The 20,820-nt window shown below is 28.5% G+C and overlaps 1 protein-coding gene across 1 annotated transcript in view; it reads left to right on the forward strand.

The window, feature by feature from the left end:
- Positions 1 to 20,820, forward strand: part of LOC123295400 (disintegrin and metalloproteinase domain-containing protein unc-71) — an 877,985-nt gene that overhangs the window by 831,928 nt on the left and 25,237 nt on the right. The window contains exon 5 of the mRNA XM_044876741.1: positions 9,846 to 9,928. Coding sequence (XP_044732676.1) covers positions 9,846 to 9,928 — 83 coding nt within the window. The remainder of the gene's footprint in view (positions 1 to 9,845; positions 9,929 to 20,820) is intronic.

A 20,820-nucleotide genomic window follows, 5' to 3' on the forward strand; every position in this document is an offset into this window, starting at 1 on the left:
GACAAGAACATCGTTGGAGAGGAAAACTTATTAAATTAAATTTGTTTGTTTTTTATATTTATATTTTTTATCGAACTTTTTTCTAGATATATTCACTAGTTTAACAACACATTTGTAATCATTGTGCTTCAATAACTACGTACCTAAATAACAACTTACGAGGGAAAATCAAATCTATTTATAAAAAATATTATCTGTTTGGTAAAAACATATTTGAATACGTGTTATATAAAAATAAATAAACATGTGATTTGATCGTAATTTTATTACTGTGAAGGGCGTGGTGTGAAGTGTGGACTGAACAGAACCTTATTTTAGTATACATACTTTTCAATCATCTACAAATCAGCCCTTCTTTAGATGTGTATAAAAGGTAGTAATTGTGATACTCTTATTTTATGGCCAGGCAGATGTACAGGAAAAATTCTTGCAACATGACTGAAATTATATTATCTACCGTTTTGCGTTCAGATTCGATCTTGCTATCGCAATTGAGAATTTACAAACCTCCAAATTTTAAATATTTCTGTAAAAATTTAAAATAGTAAATGCAAAACAATTCGTAGCCATCTTTTCTGAAATATTCAATGCATTATGACTATTTTACAATTTAAAAAACTGATCATATTTAAGCTATTAAACAATCCCTTCGAATGTTATAGAAGGGGAATAAATGACATCAAGAGGGGTAGGGGCTATGGTTTATGTCCAGTGAATAAGCTGGGTGTCAAGCTAGTCAAATATATAAACTATGTAAAAAAATTTACCTTAGCAACGCTTTTTTTCAGGTAATATTTGTTTACAAAGCAAAGTCTTATACTTTCGATAGAAACGCAATAAAAATGTCGTTACATACAGATGGTAATTTTCGACTATGTAGAAGTTCACGGTTTAATACATTTGATTTCATTTCATATGATACTCTATAACGGAGGTGTGGCAAAGTTAATTTTGACAGAATAATAGACAGATTTATAATATGACCTTTACATATTACTAAGTGCACTAAACTTATAAAACCATTGAATATGTATTGAATTTTATATATTATATTTTCTATATAAGATAACATTAGCAAATACAATATTAAAGGTTGTTGTCTTCCTACAATATTGTATGAAAGTTTTGGGTTATATGCACGATTACAGAATATATAAGCTTGTAGTGACATAATGTATGGTTTTTATCTGTAGTGCAAAACTCAATTGTTTAAAATTTTAGATTTGTTTAAAATTTTGTTTATATAGCTATTTCTTTTCAACCACAATACTCTTACTATAGTCGTTTCCGTTCAACACTAAAATGAATGCTATTAACCTTATTCTCTGAAATTTTTAATTGTAAACTCTTTACTTTTAGATTTTAATGATTTTAGCATTTTAGAAAACGTATTTGAAAGTTCTAGTTTAAAAATCCTCAAAGAATATATATGCTTTCAATGTGTTTATATATTCTCAGAACATTCTGTATATTAATATACGTATATACATATATTTGGCTATAGATGTATAGGTCTGTATATTTATACAGAAGGTAAACGAAAAGGTTAGTAGTAGACTTTTCAACTCATTCCAAAAAATTTATCATTCCCTCTTTACGCCGCACAACACAGTTTATTGATTCGTCATCAGGTTGATTTTCAATTAAGAGCAAGTGGTTACCAGGGTTACCGGCGGCTGTACAATTTATTGTATATGTTATACATATCTATCTATACATACATACACTGATTGTATATATGTCAGTGTGGCGCATGGACTGAAATAAAATGACGACAATAAGCGCCGCGCCCTGGCCAATCACATAAACATATGGTGACGACAGCATCTCACTTGATCGTCACTTTATTGTTATTGTACGCAAACATGCTTTGCTTTACTGCTTTGGTTGCTTACTATGCCACATTCACACACTGCTTTATGTAAGGCACTGGTGGCAATACTGTGTATATTAAAATTATTGTATGTTTTAGTCAAGAAGACTAGAAAACAGGGGAATTAATTCTGGGTTTAGTGTGGGCCTTATACGGCACTGATTTTATCTCATGACCATAGAGTATAATCATCAAAGTATAAAGGGTGGGCCATTTTAATTCATACACCGAAATATTTCGTTTTATAGTTAACCAATCAAGAAATACCTTGATGAATCACAGTTCACTTAGATATTAAAGACTGGTATTTTATTATTACATAAGGTATGTAGGACTCAATCATATATCAAAAACAATTGTATATTTTATTGTATGCATATTTATAAAATATAGTAGTGGGCATGATTGTATTTATGTACAATGTTATCCCTCCTATTCAGTACTCCACCTCTTATTATCATTATTATTATTATTATTACTTAGTTTATGTAATAACATAAAACCAGCCTTCAATATTTTGAAGGCTGTGATTCAATAAAGTTATTCACATTTTATTAATATTCTATTAATTTATTTTGTCAAATATCTCGCAAAATAGGCCTCAGATCAAAAATAGTTAAATATATTTTTCCATTGTTTTTATGAGCTTATTCAGTAGGCCCACGTCCTGCCGTGAATAACAGAACACCCTGTATATGTGCATTCGTTCTTAATATGAGTACGAGACAGTATGTTTAGAGATACAGTTACAATAAAAAAACATAAATTTATAACCAGGTTGGTTTTTACAAAACACTTGGTTTTTTACCAAGTATACCCCCACCCAGTATATTCCTAGTCGTATATCCAAAGCTTTGATATTGAATACAGATATGAACTAGTTTCTACATACAATGTGTGTAATAAAAGAGATAAATAATATTATCAGATGATGGTTTATTATTATTTTGTGTCAGGTTATATCTACCTAATTAAATGGACACAAATAAATATTAATATCAAGAGTTGTATAATTTATTGATCATCACACCATCATCCATCAGTATAAATGCTATTTTATGATATTCATATTCAATTATTTGATTTTGAATCATTCAAATGTGTGGCAGCTTAATAAAAATAATATTGCTAACATGTTTTTTTTTAATCAATCCAAAATAATAAATTTCACATTTTGATGAAAATATTTTATTATCGTTATCGTTAGTCTTTTATTAAACATTAACTAAAGCGTCCAACTTAGTTATTGGTTCAATATGTACATTTTCACATTCATTTTATATATCATTATCTAGCGTGTTTTTCCTGTCCATGCGATCTCTTTCTTATTCCTTTATCACATTCCAAGATTTATCCCTCATTTTAAGGTTTATCTCTCTGCCCAATGATGAAAAATAGACTAACGGTCTAAAAATGCATCGCTTAGGAATAAACAGACTAGAAAAATAATATTATGATTTAATTTTGTTCATTATGTAATTTGTATATCATATCTGTAGTAAAATTGCCTATGAATATTAAGAAAGTAAACTATTATTGATAATATCTTCCCTGTTTTTAGCCACAGGGCGGCATTCTGCATGGATCGAGCAACTATCTTTTATTGTACCTGAACTAACCAATTTCACTGAATTGACTGTAGCTACCAACATATAGCGACAATTTGGATTCAATAATTACATTCATTATCATTTTTTTTATATCTAGACAGTAATTTCTTATTTTAATTTAATTTTTTTTCTCCTTAGTAATCACGACTGTGTTCAAATAAAATAAATAACGTTAATATAAAATATGCTAGTAATATTTAGAAACAACTGTATCTTGTTACTTTATTTTGATCCTTCTGTCCAATGTTAACAAACTTTTATAGTTTTAATAAACCAAACCAGTAATTTAGATCTTTTAAATTTGCTAGTGACTAAGACTATAGCCACCACCAAGAATTAATATAAGTAAGTATATTAAGCACAATAAAAATAACTTTTTAAAGTATTAATAATGAAAGGAATAATATACAATAGGTAGGTATTTAGTATTTACCACCTTTACAAACTAAAGTAAAATTTTAATAATGAAAACATCATCAAAACTATCAACTACAAACTTTAGTAGAAATAGAAGTAGCAGTATTATCAGAGTAGATACTATTATTAATACAAAGTATAATGGGAGGCTATTGTACCTAGGATGGACCTAATGTTCAGCAAACAGGTTTTACTATGCTGACTTACTACTTATATATATATAGAGTTCGTACAAAACGAAGTGGCACCGAGCAAGAGAGAGTGTAGATACGAGTGCACATACATATCCATCATACACTCTCTCTTACTCGGTGCCACTTCGTTTTGTACGAACTCTACATTTACCACTGATACACGAAGTTGTTTTTGTCAAAGGTCTACGACGGTGAATATTTTCAGATTAAATCTTTGATCAATGATTTATGTTTATATTAGCTTGATACCCACCCGTTTCGTTTGGTTTAAAAGTAATGATTAGTAAAGATCACCGCGTTATAGCTTTCCCTTCCCTTGCTCTCACTTACACCCTTTCCATAACACTCGAAATAATAATAGGGATTGTTTTACAAAGGTAAATTATATATACAGTTTTAAATTTTTTTTAAAATGTAAAATAGCCATTCATTGAGTACATCAGAAAAAATGACCATGAATTGTTTAACATTGCCTATTTTTACAGGAATCAGTAATTTATGATAATGTCAGAATAAATTTAATTTTTTTTTTAATTATCTTTATAAATAATAGCTCATGTGTTATATGAAGTATATTTTTGTACAGTTTCATTCAAATCGATTTGCTAGTTTTGCGTGAAAGCGTAACAAACAAACAAACAAACAAGCATCCTTACTTTCACATTTATAATATATAGGGATTTGGCATACCAAAATACTCACCAATAAGTAATGGTTTAAGTAAAGTATGACTTTGAACAAAAAATAAAATTTTCACCTCGTAAATAAATGAAATGCTTAGCGGAAAAGATGGGAAAACACATATATGGTAGCTTTATAACTTAAGTGTGTTTTTCTATGGACAGCCAATATAACTTAACATCAATAAATAAACACGCTGTTTCCATTTTAGCAAGTAAACTTGTTGTTACTGAATCATAGACAGTAATATCTTTCAAGATGGCTGATTCAATGTTATCAAGGTACAACGCTCTTTTCTAACTGAAATTAAATTCTAAGTCTATCAATAGAACGGTGTGTTAGTAGCTTAAGCTATATAATTACCTAGGGAACTGTTCAAAGATCACAACATTATCATTTTCTTATATATGTATTGTATATGTATATATATGTAAGTTAAAAGTACAGAATAATAATTATTATTTGTTTCATAATAATATATTGACAGTGTAATTAAAAGTTAGTATAAATATAAGTGAATTGTTTGTTGTTTGCTAGTCATTTGAACGTATACCTACTACCTAGGTTGAATTTATTTGAAGTATAATTAATTATTTTAAAATTAAACTTTTCAATATAATTACGTGTTTTCTAGGACAAAATAAACTAAATATTATAATGAAAGTCGTATTATACTAAGTAGTATGATATTATAGAAGTGACAGTGTAATTTTTCCACATTTATTACGGAAAAAACTATTCAGAAAACGTCAATTTTATTTACAAGTGAACAAACAAATTTTCGACAAATATTTCGAGTACAGAACCCTAAACTCGCACTTGAAACATATCTAAGAACACTCTCTATTAAATTAGTTTTTTCATTCAAGCCTTTTCCAAACTGAGACGATTATGAAGAACATCGGCAATTTTTTAGTTGTTTTGGGTACGAAACTCTAAACTTGCACTTAGAAACATAGCTAAGATTTAATTACCCTTCTAACTAAACCAAAAAAATCTAAATCGGTTAGTCCAGTTCTATTTTTTTCCGATTTTAATTTTTCCTTGGGGAACTCTAACTTTTATGAAAATGAAGTTTTGCCAATGATAATCGCTGACATTGTAATTTTCTATATTTCCAATGATTAAATTATTCTGATTTTTATACTTTTTGGACCAAAATTACCCCATCCACTGAGTTTCATCAAATTCCAAAACAAAATTTATTTTTGCTTTTTTCTCGATCTTTTCCAAGGGATACCCCTTAAAAAAATTGCAAAAAATCGAAAAAATTTTTCCAATTTCCAATTTCGATAAAACTCAGTATATAAGGTAATTTTGACCCAAAAAGTACAAAAATCGGCTGCCTTTGTTGACTGGTCGAATAGTTTTTGAGATACGGACTAAAATCGATTCAAATATTCCGATACCTCAGAAACTCTGCATCCAATCATTAATTTAACCCGATTTTTATACTTTTTGGATCAAAATTACCCCATCCACCGAGTTTCATCAAATTCCAAGATAATTTTTTTTGTTGCGTTTTTCTCGATTTTTGTTGACCGGCGTCATTATACCCCATGTATTTTCTATAAAATATAATATTTGTTAAATGATTTTAAGGTGATTGTTTCGCTACAGTATTGTAAAAAAGTTTTAGTTTATTGCCTGGTACATACACATAAACCAAATACATGCTTTGTAGTCAAATAATGTGTTATTTTTAGCTTTACAATACCACGCAGTTACAAAAATATATAATATATTGTGTACAAGTACTGCTTATAAATTTGATAATATAGATATTGCTCTACAATCATCAATACTAACTATAGTCGTCTCTGTTCATCAAATGATGAATCTTCGATGAACTGATAATTAAAAGAAAATAATTATCGTTTTTCATCGGCAACCTTATATTTTTATGGTATTATTATAAACTACAAGATTGTCTAAATATTTTAGATAGTTTTTTATCATACTTTCTAGATTTTTTGATATAGAAATATCCCATTGAATAGTATAACCTATGGATAACCTATATGATTCATCATGTTTTCAGCCCGATTTTTTTGCGATTTTTTTGAAAACTTTGTTAATCTATGTATTTATAGTTTTATTGGAATCCTTAGTATTACTCAATCTTCGCATGTCTCCTTCAGTTTCAAAAACAGTTTCTAAACAGTTTCAATTTTTTTTATATAAGTGTACAACATATATAACATATTTATAACTTGAAGGACAATTGTATATATAAAATGTAAATAAATAAAGTCAAATTGAGCCATATTGCAATTGATATAACAACTTAATAATACATATAATATATTATATCTATACATTCATATATACAAATAATAATATATATGTAAATTTAAGTGTAATTTAAATACAAAATGTGGTTTGGACGAAATATCCATCTATTCAGTATACTGTTTGTTATTGTAGCTCTATGACTATAATTTAAAATATACGTATGTACTTGTACCAAGTGATTCAATAACATTTTTTTCATCACTTAAGCGGAAATAAGTAATGGAAAATGAAGTAAAGTTTATAACGAAGTAGTCTTTATATTTAAAATTGTAATTGTTTAGCGAAGCGGGTGGAGTTTCTGAGATATCGCAATATTTGGATCAATTTTAGTCCGAATCTCAAAAGCTATTCGACCAGTCAACTAATGCACCCGATTTTTGTACTTTTTGGGTCAAAATTACCTTATATACTGAGTTTTATCAAAATTGGAGATTAAAAAATTTTTTCGATTTTTTGCAATTTTTAAGGAAGGTACCCCTTTGTAAAAATCGAGAAAAACGGAAAAAAAATTTTGCCTTGAAATTTAATGAAACTCGGTGGATGGGGTAATTTTGATCCAAAAAGCATAAAAATCGGGTTAATTTAATGATTGGATGCAGAATTTCTGAGATATCGCATTTTTGTACTTTTTGGGTCAAAATTACCTTATATATTGAGTTTTATCGAAATTGGAGATTAAAAAAATTTTTCGATTTTTTGCAATTTTTTTAAGGGGTACGTACCCCTTTGAAAAAATCGGGGAAAACGCAAAAAAAAATTTGGCTTGGAATTTGATGAAACTCGGTGGATTTGGTAATTTTGATCCAAAAAGTATAAAAATCGGGTTAATTTAATGATTGGACTTATAGAAAGTTACAATGTTAGCGATTATCATTGGCAAAACTTCATTTTCATAAAAGTTAGAGTTCCCCACCGAGAAATTAAAATCCATAAAATTGTGAACAAAAGGGAGGTTAAGTGAGGGCTATAACATGATAGTTTTTGTTTTAAAAAGGAGAAATTGCCTAGCAAAGAGGGCGGGTATCTGCTTGTATATAAACTTATTTGTATGGCAACTATCAAAGGTTTTCCTTTATGTAAGAGGCTTCAAATATTACAATTTTCTTGAGTGTGTAGTTTAACATCTTGTAAATAAACAAATCGTATGTATTCCTTCAATGTAATGTACATATTACTTATATTTATATATATCTAGTTAGATCCTAGCGTAATGATTTCTAACTCTTCGAGATACTATTTATATACAGAATGTTCGTTTTACATCTAGGCATATAAATATCACGAGTATGACAGAGTACATGCGTTAAGCATATATTGTCATACTCGTGATATTTATATGCCTAGAGGTAAATCGTACATTCTGTATATAATATTCCATTTTACTAATAAAGATTTTCATCCAATTAAATATCTGTTTGTGATTTTCAGTTTATAAAACATATTGTGTTGTGTTTTCAATATTATATAGTTTTATTCATTTTTGAAATTATTTATTAAAATGAATGAAATTAAACTAAAATCTAATTTTCTCTTGTGTTATTTAATTTTGATTTTATTCTATTTCAATTATATCATTATTTACATCTTTCAAGAAATTATTTTATTCGTACAAAATAATATTAGATTCACTATTGTTATCCTTTTTCAAATATTATCGTTTCTATTTTAGGATTATAATCATCATGCTGCATCAATTATAATTTAATGTTTATACAGAATGTTCGATTTACATCTAGACATATAAATATCACGAGTATGACAGAATACATGCGTTAAACAATGCAACTAAGTGAGAGGTATTATACACATGTGTTGAAGCTTCGATATGCGTTGAGATAGTTGTAAGACGCTAGGAGAGTGGGAGTTTCCTAGTTGACTAGATGAACTACAACAGATAAGCCACGATACAAGTAACTTTTGCAATTTCATATAACACCTGTAATACCTCTTACTTAGATGCAATGGTTAACGTATGTACTCTGTCATACTCGTGATATTTATATGCCTAAATGTAAATCGAACATTGTGTATAATTCCCATAAGGAAGTTCTCGTAATGAATCCGAATATTCAAAACGAAATTTTTAACATTTCTCTACGTTTCGTATTCACCACGGTGTATAAATATTAGTTTTAGATTGATGCCCTTCGGTATTTTTTCGTTAATGTAAGGTGAAAACGATCTTGTACTTACGCCAATTGTTGTACTGAAAAATGAATGATGAATTGATGAAATATTATTAAAGTTCGATCGATTTTAGAAAACTCGATGCCTTTAATTTTCATTTTGTCTACAGGTACCTACCTTAAATTCAGTTGCAGATATAAAAATTTGTTCACGATTTATTGAAGAAGGCTTTCCACATCTCTCCTATCCAAGATAAACTGAGTTAAAGTGGAAATATTAAATTAGTATTTTCGGTAGTGTCAACTTCCTAGTCTCATTCCCACCCTTTTACGTAAATATAAGTCACTTTTAAAAACTTAAGACAGTATAAATAGATTCAATGAAATGCATTTTCTTACAAGGAGCATCTAGGAGGAAATATTCCTTATAAATAATACTTTCAGAGGTGTAAATACTTGTCGATTATGACAAAAAATTTGCGTTGGTAATGTTACCAAATTGTCAAGTACACCATGTTTATTTATTTATACATTTTTTCAAGATGTGAACTCTAGATGTCTATTAAAAATGATTTTTATGTGCTCTTTAGTAATTCCCTTTATTCATTCATATTAAATTATAATTATGATTTTATTTTCTTTGTTACAGCAGACAGGGAAACATTTTCATCGTACATCATTGCTCATTAAAGCGTTCAACCATAAATTCCGTCTCGACCTTGAGTTAAATACGTAAGTACTACTTTATATTATTTTATTAACTATTATTATATAGTATATATATATTTGTCTATACAAACACAAAGTATATTTGTATACACCAAAAAGTTTATCCCAACATTACCACTTTATACTCTGGTGGTTGATATACCTATTGGTGATAGATAATAGGTTTGTTTCAAATGTTTTGTTCTTACTTCAGTTTGAGTTTCGTTTATGTTTCTTGTTTAACAAGTAGTTTTTTTAATAGAAAATTTAAGACAAGATGCCAATCTTATCGTTAATACTGATAATAGATAAGATACGATAAATATTGAGCATCAATCGCTCTGGACCCTTTGCTTCTTCTTCCGATGTTGCTTTAAAAGTAATTTTGTGTTATTCCTTCCAAACAAATACTTTCCCTTTAACGTCCGCTTTGAAATATTTTTAATCTTCTAACAAAGTTAATTATTTTGTCGTTTGGTACGTTTTTCACGGTTCTTTTAATTTTTCAATTTTTTTAGGGGATATGGCAGCGATACAGCAAAATTTTATGTCCATGTTGATTTTATTAATATGAAGACGGTTTTCTCGGTATTTGAACTTCATCTTTCATCAGCATTCCTAGTTTTTGCAACTATGTTCCTTTCTGCACGTTTCTGATTTGTTTGCTGGCTTAGAGGCTAGACCAAAAAAATCGTTACAATTTTTTGTGTAACAAATATTAATTATCTCTATGGTCAATAAATATAGCTTGATAAACGAAACCTTGATAAACATTCATAACTTGGTGAGCAAAAACTTGAAAAAGAATTAATAAAATATAATTTTATTACAATTCCTTCATTGTACTTATTATTTAATAATACATAATTTATAAAGAAAGGAACCTATTTCTTGGAAAATTGACAATTGTGCATTTTTACCTTTTTGTTTATATCTTACCTTGAAGTCTAATACTTACATTGTATTGTTCTAAGCTAGAACTTATTTTGATGAAATCTCACAAGAAAGCTATATAGATAGCTATAGGAATTAGAACCAGATAATGATAAAATGTGTTATCTAAGAACTTCCCTCCTGCTCGTTCTTAATTTTTACCAATTTTATATAATTTTCTAACATTGTGAGATCATCACCAGATGCAGACACTCTCTTCTATGCGCACTCAATTTTTTTGTATTTGTCAGTGTTATGGTAACAATATTCGACAAAGAAAACTTATTTAATAATGTTAGCAAGACAAATATCTCTTTGCTTATTTCTTTCCATCTGATATCAGCTTAAATTTATATAAAAGATGGGTGCTCATTTCTATATAGAGCTTATTTAGGAAAATAGGGCAAATAAACAGTTTCCTATAAAATTAGAATTAATGGACGCACTATTTGAAGCATCAAAATTTCTGCACTCTTTTTTGAATTTTCGTATAAATAAAAATCGAATCTTAAACTTTGTCTAATGTACGAATGATTTTTTGCACAAATATCTTTAATTTTTATTTGAAACTATGTCTAATGTTAAGGTATTTATTAAAAAAAAAAATTTAGTTTCTTCTATAATTTTAATTTTTCTGAAATTATATGAATAGTAGTATGTTTTTAAAGGAGGCAACAAACATATGCCCGCATACGTTCTGGATACAAAGCGTTATCAAAAATGTAAAGGCAGACCGTATAAATAAACTGGATCTCAAAAAGAGCGCCATTACTGCCTTTTGATACTGAACACTAAAAACACATCAAATTTTTTATTCGCATAAGCATTATCATCCATACAGGGTGATTCTTTTAAAAGTACCCAAAACCTTAAAAAATACCCTCGAACTAGGACACGAACACAGACCGTCTGTGTATTATTTTCAATTTTCTTTAATTAAGAAACATTATATTTTTGCTATCAAGTTGTTCTTTGAAGCAAAAATAGCAATTTTTGTTTGAAACAATTTTTTCCAAGACCTTATTTGTTGGCATCTTATTCAAGGTATTTCCAGGTTATAAATTTTCCACCAAGCAAATTCTCAAAATAAAAATTTTTTTTACAAATACTGCTTTTTTACCAATAGCAAGTAACTATTGGCCACAAAAATTTTTTCCTATACTATTGTTACAGTTTTGGACCTTAAAAACTCTTATTAAAGTTTCATACAAAAGTTGCTTAATAAGCAATCTGTTTAAAAATCAAAGTTTCTCTTTATTTGACCATGAAGATTACTCCTAAATATGAACCAAGATTCGTGTTCACGTTTTATGATTTTTAATATGTTTTCGAATAAGGATGGGAACATTTTTAAATAATCAGCCTGTATAACAATACATCATTCTGTAGGCAGGCAGTAGGTATTGTTCTACTACAAAATATTATATTGAATACTCATATAAACAACTCTTTAATAAAGATCGTTTATATAGATTAATTTTAATTAAATTTTGAATAGGTTTAAATTTATTCTTGAAAATAAAGTTGACTAATAGCATAATATTTTGTTTACATTAGATTATTTTATTATTTCTATATTATTCTACAATATTATAACTATACAGGAGAAAAGATATAGAGGATAGAATAGAACGTGAAAGGATCTCTTCAAACAAATTATTTTATAAAATATATATATATTAGATATACATATATATATAGGTATGTGATATTATTATTATTAAAACATTTTCACTCTCTTACTAACGCATGTACAGAATGGCTTAAAAAAAAACGACGTGTTGCACTCCGGGAGTGCCGGCAGAAGTGAAAACTTGAATATTAACGTTGTGCCTTTTGGTATTTTGGAATGGCCAGGGAATAATTTTGCACGAATTGCTTTAATTATCAGTATAAAAGTACTATCATTTATGTGGTAGAATACAGTATTTATTTATTGCGCTATCCTACACAAACATGACAATTTCATGAACGAACATTTTTTACCCATTACAAAAAAAAGTGTATAACGCCGCTAAAGAAGCCTTCACTTAAAAAAAAAAAAACAAAACCAAAAAAAATTATATTTTTAATAAAAAGGCAACCGCACACAGTGTTTCCAAGCGGTCACCCATCCAAGTACTGACTGTACCCAATGTTGCTTAACTTCAGTGATCGGGCGAGAGCCGGTGTACTGACTGTGACATAGTCTTACGCTTTTTCGATCAGGACACGTAACTCTGTCGCGAGTTTAACATTATTTACCCATTACAAAAAAGTGTACAACGCCGCTAAAGAAGTTTTCACTTCAAAAATTATATCACACGTAGAGAATACATATGCAAAAAATGTTGAGAAAATCCCGGAATTAAACACATAAGTAATAACTAGCAAAAAACTGGCATCACAGCTGAAAAGACTGACTCAAAATTAGCAGGTTTCAAAAAAAAATTCCATTTAGATCAAGGATCAAATTTGCATTTATTATCAAAAAAATCGAATTTATTAACTTCATGTCGTCATCAGAACCCAAAAAATTTAATTTTAATCTATCACATCCAAGTTTCATCCAATTTTGATAAACCAAGTATGTAATCCTACTAAATTTGGGTCATATTTTTCAAATTTGTCATTAAAATTAACCTAGCCCTAATAGGTTTCCAGAATGTGGAATACTGGTCCCAAAATTAAACACATAAGTAACAGCTAGTGAAAAATTGATATCACAGCTGAAAAGTATGGCCCAAAATTAGTGGGTTTCAACAAAAATTCCAACAAGATCAAATCAAATTTGCCTGTGTTATCAAAAAAATCGAATTTTTAACTTTATGACGTCATCAGAACCCAAAAAATTTAATTTTACTCTATCACATCCAAGTTTTAACCAATTTGAATAAACCAAATATGTAATCCTACTACATTTGGGTCATACTTTTAAATTTGTGATCAAAATTAACCTAGATCTAATAGGTTTTAAGAATGTGGACTCCCGGTCCCGAAATTAAGCACATAATTGATAGCTAGCGAAAAATTGACATCAAGGCAGAAAAGAATGATAAAAAAATGATGGGTTTCATTTGTTAACAACTGCATTTGAAAACAACAATATTTCAAATTTGTTAGACAGTTTATTACTTTCATACAAACAACTCATGCGTTTGTGTCAACTTCACCACTCAAACCCATTCGGTAGTTGTATCACACTCGTGGCACCATTCGCCATTGAATTTTCCCCATGTTCCCCTATATCATCTAGTAAGCTCATAAGTATTACATCTACTTCAAGTAACATCATTATCTGTTTGATGCGTAGATACTATCGATTTACGAGTTATGGTAGGTACTCCTTTGATGAACCACTCAATATCCTTAATGCAATTTAATTCAAGCAGTTGAGTGTGTGCAAAACCACACTATTGTGTAGTAGGTAGTAATAATATTAAGTACTAAAGTAATTAACACCCTTTTGTTATACAACCCTTTCATATTCAATTCGGGGACTTTTAATATTTTATATCATTTTTCACTTGATTTCAATAAGAATAGCATTCTCATCTTTTAAGTATATTTTGATTTATATTATTTCTATTATTATGCTTTTGTAGAAATACAATAGCCATTCTTTTAATTCTACTAAACTAAAAAGTCTTCGAATATAAAAAATAAAAATTTTAAAATCGAAACACTCAGTTAAATAAAATCTGAAAAGAAAGAAACAAATCGAGTTACAAGTTTACATACCGACTTAAACAGTCGGTGCCCACTATTGGGAAGATTTGGACCGGTCTGAATTTTAATACACAGCTACAATAAATTTTTCAATTTCTATGCAAACTAAAATTTGTTCATTTTTAAAACGATAAAGTGCCCTTCCATCATATTTTAAAAACTGTAAGAATTATAATGTCAAACATTGTTGTCTTTTCTATGTTAGATTAGTTAGTACAAAGTGTATAAGATACATAGATACATGGTGTATAAGATAACAAAAGACTCAAGTATACTAATTTCGAATATTTTAAAATTGACAAATTTGATCTGATCTTATTGTAATTTTTTTGAAACCTACTAATTTTGGGTAATTCTTTTCGACTGTGATGTCCGTTTTTCGCTAGCTATCACTTATGTGTTAAATTTCGGTATCACGGCTCCGCATTCTTGAGACCTATTAGATCTAGGGTAATTTTGATCACAAATTTGAAAAGTATGACCCAAATTTAGTAAAATTACATACTTGGTTGATCAAAATTGGATAAAATTTGGATTTGATAGAGCAAAATTAAATTTTTGGAATTCTGATGACGTCATAAAGTTAAAAAATTCGATTTTTTTTGATAACACAGGCAAATTTGATCCGATCTTATTGGAATTTGTTTTGAAACCTACTAATTTTGAGAGATAGGGTAATTTTGATCACAAATTTGAAAAGTATGACCCAAATTTAGTAGGATTACATACTTGGTTTATCAAAATTGGATAAAATTTGGATGTGATAGAGTAAAATTAAATTTTTTGGATTCTGATGACGTCATAAAGTTAAAAAATTCGATTTTTTTGATAACACAGGCAAATTTGATCCGATCTTATTGGAATTTTTTTTGAAACTTACTAATTTTGGGTCATTCTTTTCAACTGTGATGTTAGTTTTTCGCTAGTTATTACTCATGTGTTAAATTTCGGTTTCAGGGCTCCACATTATTTTTTTTAAATATATTTATTATACTGTATTTTCAACAGATAATGTTATTTGGCTCCACATTCTTGACACCAATTAGATCTAGAGTAATTTTGATCACAAATTTGAAAAATATGACCCAATTTAGTAGGATTAGATTACTTTGTTTATCAAAATTGGATTATATTTGGATGTGATAGAGCAAAATTAAATTTTTGGAATTCTGATGATGTCATGAAGTTAAAAATTCGATTTTGTTGACAACACCGGCAAATTTGATCCGATCTTATTTTGCAACCCACTAATTTTTCACACTAAAAAAGTTTACCAATTAAATGTACAGACTCACAGATGTAAAGTGGTCAAGTGACACGCTTATGGCGGCTCTCCCCCATTTTGCGTTCACTCTTATGTTAAATACTATCAGTATACGAATTCAAAAACGTTAGAGCCGACCTCGATATATATGAGGTGCCACCTAAATTTTGCCACCGTCCCTATGTACCCTAGTTACGACCCTGTGACACCCAATATAATATAATCTATAATACAATATTATATATATATTACATTATTGTATTGTGTATTTATTTGTATTTGTACTAACCATTAGCAAGTATGAATCCTTTTAGTCCTCCCAAAGTCCTCTCATCACATTTTCTTTATATTCTAACCTTCGTATATCATTGATGGCAAGCAGATATAAACCTTACAGAATGTATAATGTATATGTTGTATATGTATGGTATGCTGGTTGCTGCTATGTACCCACTTGTGACATTAATTGTATTTACATTCCCATTAACAATTTTAACTGTTTTGTTGACATAAACAACATTATATTATTTAATATATTATTATTATCATTATTATTATTATTTAATATAGTTTTATTTATTTGTAAAATCAATGAACCAAGGACTAATCTATAATTTGTGAAATCCCTATTACATTTTTTCATTTTAATATTCTAAGCTAATACATAAAAAATGGAAGTTCTATCAATCAAAGTGGCACTGTATAAGAAATATATATCTCTTGCTCAGTTCGACTTTGGTTTGGAAACTAAAATGCAAAAATTGTTTATTTAGAATGATAGAAACAAAACTGGATTAAAATTGTAGTTCTTATTATATTCGCTGTTCATTACAATGTATCAAAAAGTACCATTTTAGCAATTTTGATGAACCAAGTATGTAATACTACTAAATTTGGGGCATACTTTTCAAATTTGTAATCAAAATTCACCTACCTAAAATAGGTTTCAAAAATGTGGAGTCCTGGTCCCGGAATTAAGCACATAAAAGATAGCTAGCGAAAAACTGACATCACAGCCAAAAAGAATGACCCAAAAATAGTGGGTTTCAAAAAAAATTCCAATAAGATCGGATCAAATTTATCTGTGTTTTCAAAAAAAAACGAATTTTTTAACTTTATGACCAAATTATGATATTTATAATAGTGAATTAATAAGCGTCTTTTACATGATTCTTACAAGCGCCTTTTACACTTTTTGTTTTACGTATAAAACATACTTTTGTTTTGCGTCTCAATTTTTTGCTGCGCTGGTGGCAAGTGCCTCCTTTACCACGCCATAGTTACGAACCTCTATCTGCTGTATAACTAGCACCTTAAGTTCACTTGTTCAATTGAATTAGCATTTAGAATATTTTTCTTTTATAATGTTTGTTTATAATTATAGCTTGAAAAAATATTATATATCACGTTCGATGTAAATTAACATATATACAATATACATTAAATAAATGCTTCTGACTACAAATATTATAAATGTAGCGTGTTTGCAAGGAATGAAAGTGAAGATAAGCAAGAAAGAAATTATGGCTACCATTATTAATATACAGCATCCTTCAGGAATAAGGAACTAAATGCATGCATAACATATTTGATTTTCAAAAATCTCAGTGTTTCTTTAGTTTTTGAAAACTATTATTATTTTTTAACATTATGGAATGTTATCTGCACTTCCACCATCAAAGAATTTAAGTTAAGGTATTTCCAGCATGGTATTTGCAGTTTCTATGTTAAAGCAATGGTACAATTTTTTTTTCGACAGAATTTATCGAAAAATTAAATTTAAGAATTTAATAATGCTTACTATTAATTCCCAAAGTTTCAGAAATTTTGACCGTTTAAAATGGGAAATAATTATGCCAACGTCCCAATTTCGATCAATTTACGTCAAAATTAATATCTCGAAAGTGAAAATTAATTTCTAAATTTTTTTTTTAGAATTTTATTGTATAAACATTTTTTTCTACTTTTTCTTCAATATATAATAATATCATAAAAAATAGTTGGAGAGACCGGACATTTTACATGCTTTAAATGGGACATGACCCTCAAAATCGCGAACTTTGTCTTTAAATATCTCGCGATCTAAACGGTCAAAAATTATGAAATTTTAGGAATTCATAAATAAAGCTATTATAAACCCGAGAAAAAAAATTCGGCCAAATCTGTCGAAAAGTGATTTCATGCTGGTACTACCTTAATTGTAAATCCTGAGGATCCTGATCACGTTGAAAGATTCTACTACATAGATACATAGACCTACATGCTAAGCTTGTTAAAAAATAATAATAAAAGCTTGTTAAAATTATAGTACTTATGTTAACAACTAAAACTGTTTCCATTTACAAAATACTTTTTAACGGTCATTTTTCAATAGTGAGATAAAAACGGTACTAGTTATTTATATTTCTTATGAATGACACTGTAGGAGGAAGGAAAATATTGAAGAATATTATGTAATATGACCTTACACCAATTTTCTCTATATTTTTATCCCATGACATGTAGAACAAAACAAAATTAATTACAACTTTGTCTATAATTTTCTTGTATCTTTTTTCATAGCATATCACTTTTCATTTTATAATACATATACATATAACAAAAAAAAAATTATAAATAATACTTATCATGCCCTCAAATGCTGTATATGGATAGCTCACAAATGAAGATCGTCGAAAAAATATCAAAAAAAACAAACTGATCAAGGCCATTTTAGTAAATTTCCATGCACGCTTGTAATACAAGCATTTTATTTTTGCTCTTGCAGAGCAAACTTTCATCAAATCATTCGCTCTTACTCTTTTCACTCTCCTCATTTTTCAAAACAAAAATCCTCTTTTCTGTTACAATGAGGGGATTTACAGGGTGGATCATTTTAATCTATAATAACTGATACCTTGTTTTGTAGTTAGCCAATGAGAAAATAACAATTCTGACATAAGATTGGACCTAGTTCTTCGGGTTTTTTTAATATACAATTTAGATTCGAAACGGTAAGAGATATAATAAAATTTTAAATAAGAAAGATGATAGATATTTCATTATTGCATTTATTCGAAATAAAATAAGTTTATCGATAATTGTAGGTCAAATTCTAGACACAGGTTAATGTAATCTATTACCCTTTAAAATTTTTTTCTAAAGCAATTTTTCGCAGTTTTCTTTCAATTAAATGACTTAAGTCGCAATGCCTCCGAAATTTGACGATTATCGAAAAAATAGTTTAGAAGAAAAGTGAAGTGAAGAAAAGCCCTTATAGATTAAAATAACCAAAACTGTATGTCTTCCATTCTTCGAAAATAAACTATTATTAGTCACGGTCGATATGGCCTTTAAACTAATTTCTTTCTTATAAAGTAAATGAAAGTATGTTCTGGAATTTTCTGGAAAAAACAATAACTTTCAATAGGAGTAGTCGTTTGAAAATAATTTTTAAAGAAAACTTTTCACTTATAATTTACACTGTATAGTAAAGCAGTAGTCCCAATTCACCTAAGTGTACTCAATCATTGATTGTATCATTTATATTTTCTATATTATATTACAGTAAGAATAAATAATAATAATAATAATATCTAAACTTTTTTTATTCACCTTTGAACTCATTTAGTTCTAACAAAGATACCTCTTAGTAATCTTGAATATATTTATCAACTTCCATTTAATTCTTCACCTTAAAAAAAAAACATTTTTTTTTAATTTTTCGATTTTTTTATTTTTTGAGAATTTTTCACAAAACCAATAAACATAGCTGTAAACCCATATCGATAAAATCTACCTTCACACGAACAACTGTAAATGGTTCCATGTTAACTTATATTTATTTCCGTTTGATTAATAATTATTAAAATTTATCTTAAAACAACACTGTTTAGATTTTTTTGACTAAGAGCTAGGTTTTATTTTATTTTATTATTTTTCGACCAAAATAGGTATACGCCCAAATTCTTTTCAAAGGTGCGTGTATGAAGAAAACACCCAATGGGGCATCTCCTAATTAAACTATTATGCACAAGGTGAAGGAAAACGCTTGGTATGCAGAGAAGCACATATACCATAAGCTTACTATGGCTAATAAGATCGCAAAAAAATTGACAGAACGAATACTTAACAAATGGAGCGCACTGATAAAAAATTCAAAATCGATGCATTGACGAATAACGATATGATGTTCAGTATACTACTGAAAGCCATCGCTTCTTCTGAGAGCCTTCCATGTGTACACAAAAGATCGAAGATTGTACACAAAAACACCTTATAAACCACGAAAAAGAAACAGCTAAGATATAGTATAAAATAACCAAAAGAGTTTATGTTATATAAGAATTATTTGATTTATGCGAATAGTTGATTACACTTGTGTACCTACTTCATTATAAAACTAAAACTTAGTACTTTTTTCTTAAATATAGTTTTCTAAGATCATACACAGATAAAAAACCGAGAGTTCATTACTCATTTGTGTATATAATAAAACCAGTGAATATCAGAAAACACACTGCAATTTTATTTTTTATATAAAAACTTTAACTTTATTATAGAGTTTTCACAAACTTTTAGATCGTGCTATAAATCTTTGGGTGTCCCAACAGTCAATTGACCTATGTTGCTCATTTACGAACTCGACCTCACTTTTTAACTTTAAATTTTTAAGTACGCTGTAAATATTTCAGCTAGATATTTTTTTCGTTTTTAAGTTATCGTATCAGACGGACGGACGGACGGACAACCGGAAATGAACTAATTAGGTAATTTTATGAATACCTATATCAAAATTTTGTACGTAGCCCAGTTTTTGGATATAGATGCTTTCATAAGCGTCTAATTCGCTAGGATTAAGTACTGATTTTAGAATTTTTAAGTTCGATTTGCCAATTTTATGATCATTTTCGATAACATGAGCGGCTATACATGATTTATACAGCGGCTATATATTCTTTCATTAGGTACACAGTCTCCTTTCAGAATAGGTATTTAAAGAAAACATCGCGCGACTTTTTTTTTCGTTATT

This window comes from Chrysoperla carnea, chromosome 3 (genome assembly GCF_905475395.1).
Source record: "Chrysoperla carnea chromosome 3, inChrCarn1.1, whole genome shotgun sequence".
Taxonomy (NCBI): domain Eukaryota; kingdom Metazoa; phylum Arthropoda; class Insecta; order Neuroptera; family Chrysopidae; genus Chrysoperla; species Chrysoperla carnea.